This window comes from Penaeus monodon, chromosome 9, assembly GCF_015228065.2.
Source record: "Penaeus monodon isolate SGIC_2016 chromosome 9, NSTDA_Pmon_1, whole genome shotgun sequence".
Lineage (NCBI taxonomy): Eukaryota > Metazoa > Arthropoda > Malacostraca > Decapoda > Penaeidae > Penaeus > Penaeus monodon.
The window spans coordinates 7,089,934-7,092,433 of record NC_051394.1 but is presented as its reverse complement, the minus strand read 5'-3'; the positions used below and the strand labels follow the sequence as shown (position 1 = coordinate 7,092,433).

The 2,500-nt window shown below is 36.1% G+C and overlaps 1 protein-coding gene across 1 annotated transcript in view; it reads right to left on the bottom strand.

Moving 5' to 3' along the window:
- The window catches only part of LOC119576834 (cuticle protein CP14.6-like), a 1,291-nt gene extending 81 nt beyond the window's left edge, over nt 1–1,210 (bottom strand). The window contains exons 1-3 of the mRNA XM_037924483.1: nt 1,143–1,210; nt 586–815; nt 1–274 (exon numbers count right to left, since the gene is read on the bottom strand). The exon at nt 1–274 is cut by the window's left edge and continues 81 nt beyond it. Of these exons, the coding sequence (XP_037780411.1) occupies nt 55–274; nt 586–815; nt 1,143–1,151 (459 nt within the window). The 5' untranslated portion in view covers nt 1,152–1,210 and the 3' untranslated portion in view covers nt 1–54. The remainder of the gene's footprint in view (nt 275–585; nt 816–1,142) is intronic.
- Nucleotides 1,211–2,500: the final 1,290 nt, after the last annotated feature.

Here is a 2,500-nt window from a genome sequence, read left to right as displayed (position 1 = left end):
CATATACAGGGAAATCTCAGAAAATGTGCGAGACAGTTAAATGTCAGAGACATCTTACAGGGGAACTCCGTAGCCAGTTGAAGGAGCTGAGACCTTTCCTTCACGAGCCTTCCTCGCGTCCTCCTCGGCGGCGAAGGCGATCTGGTCGAGGACGAACTGAGGGATCGGGTGAGGGAACGCGGGGGCCACGGGCAGGTGGGCGCCCTGGGGCTGGAAGCCGTTCTCGTCAGCCACGAACTGGAGGCGGATGGGGGTGCCGTCGGGGGCGGTGTAGCTGTGGATGAGTTTTGTTTTCAGATACTGCATGTCGGAAATTGGGAAGTATGCTTCTTTTTTTAACAAAGATAAGTTTAGATACATCTGAACGTTGGGCTTGGAATCTCGAAAAAAAAAAGTTTGCATCACTTTGCGTGTAGCTTTGAGGAAAATTTGCCTCTGTGTTCCATGCCAAGTAAAATTTGAAAATAAATAAAACTCCCATGATTTAAGAGTCTCGCAAAAGTTAATTCTATAATCAGTTATATAAGATATACAAACATTTACATAAGTGTACATATTTTCACTTAGACGCATAAAAGAACTTACGCGAAATATCCGGCGCTGTTGATGGCTCCAACAGCCCCGAGAGAACCGGCCTCAGAAACGGCGATTCCGTTGGCAGTCTCAACGTCGAAGTTGTACCTGCCGTCGTCCTCCATCACACGGTCGTCCCTCAAGATGGCGACCACTTCCTTAGAGGAGTACTGGGGCTGAGGAGCAGCATACTCGTACTGAGGAGCAGCGCGGGCTACGGCGGCCAGGAGAGCGAGGACCACCTGAAACGTCCATTATGACCAGACCCGCCGTTAGTTCTGAATGGCTGCGCTTCTGGTAACAGTATCCACAGAAGAGAATTCACTACAAAATTTCACATAGACTTCGATCAATAAGTATTGTTTAGGGTACCTTTATATATGTGAATGAAACTATTACACGCAGATAAACAATAGAAATACAACTTTATACTATAATTTGTCATAAATAAACGATTATACTTTATGAACTCAGATCATCTGCTCACAATTGTGCTACATTTTTCCTATACACTGCCACAGAATCTTAACCTCAAACAAATTAAACGTCAGTGACCACAGGAGACTTACAAACTTCATATTGCCTGATTCCGTTCGGTTATGCTGAAGCCTGTGTCGCGAGCTGAAGTATTTATAGGACCCCGAACCAAAAGTGACGTTGCCTTTTATGCTATGAAAGACCAGTTTTTTTTTATGCCCGTATTAAAACCGCGACCTATACCGCACGTAATCAGAACCAAGGCCAATAAAACTTTTCTTTAGTCACTCTGAAGTCACAAAATCTCTCTCTCTATCGGTGGACAATCTGTGTCACTAGGAAGATGTGATGTTCCAGTGCTTTTAAATAATAGGAAGCTTGCCAGAGGTCCATAAACCAGGTTCGAAATATCATTTTCGAAGCTGGTAGTTATCTCAAAAAATGTCACTACACAGAGATGCTTTGTAACTGACATTTTGTCATAAACATGTCTGTACTTACATGTTAATTGCATACATCTATCTACCACACATCATATGGTATAAAATTATACGTGGTGTGTGTGTGGTGTGTGTTGTGTTTGTGGTTGTTGTGAGTGTGTGTGTGTGGGGGTTTGGGTGGGTGTGTGGGGTGGTGGTTGTGTGTAGGTGGTGTGTGTGTGTGGTGTGTGTGTGGTGGTGGTGTGGTGCGTGGTGTTCCTCTCTCTCTCTCTCTCTCCTCTCTCTATCCTTTTCCCTCCTCTCTTTTATATATTATAAATATAAATTAATATTTATATATATATATCATTATAGCATATACTATAATATACAAAAATTATATATATATATATATATATTATTTATTATATATATATATATAATACAACACACGATTTAAATATATAATTATAATTAATTTTTATAATATAATTTTAAATAATTTTATATATAATATATCACTATAATACATAATATATTACTACTATATATATATAATATATATATCTTCTCAGGGAAAAATGTACAAAATGTGGTTACTAAGCATTTTTATAGTGACAATTTTTTTTCGGGAAATTCCCAAATTGTAAATCATTAAAAACCTTTTTTTTTTGGGTGAATATACACACACACACACGTCGCCACACACACACACACATTGTTTTATATATAATTAAAATTATATTTATATATATATATATAATAATTAAATAGATAGATAGATAGATAGATAGATAGAAGATAAAAATAGTAGATAGATAGATAATGAAGTAGAGAGAGAATATAATGAAATGATAATAGATAGATAAATAGATAGATAATAGATAGATAGATAGATAGATAATAATATATATAAAATTAAATTTTAATATAAATAATATATAAAATTATTATATAAAATATATATATATTATATTTTAAAATAAAATATTATAATATATATATATATATATTATATAAGAGATAGTTTA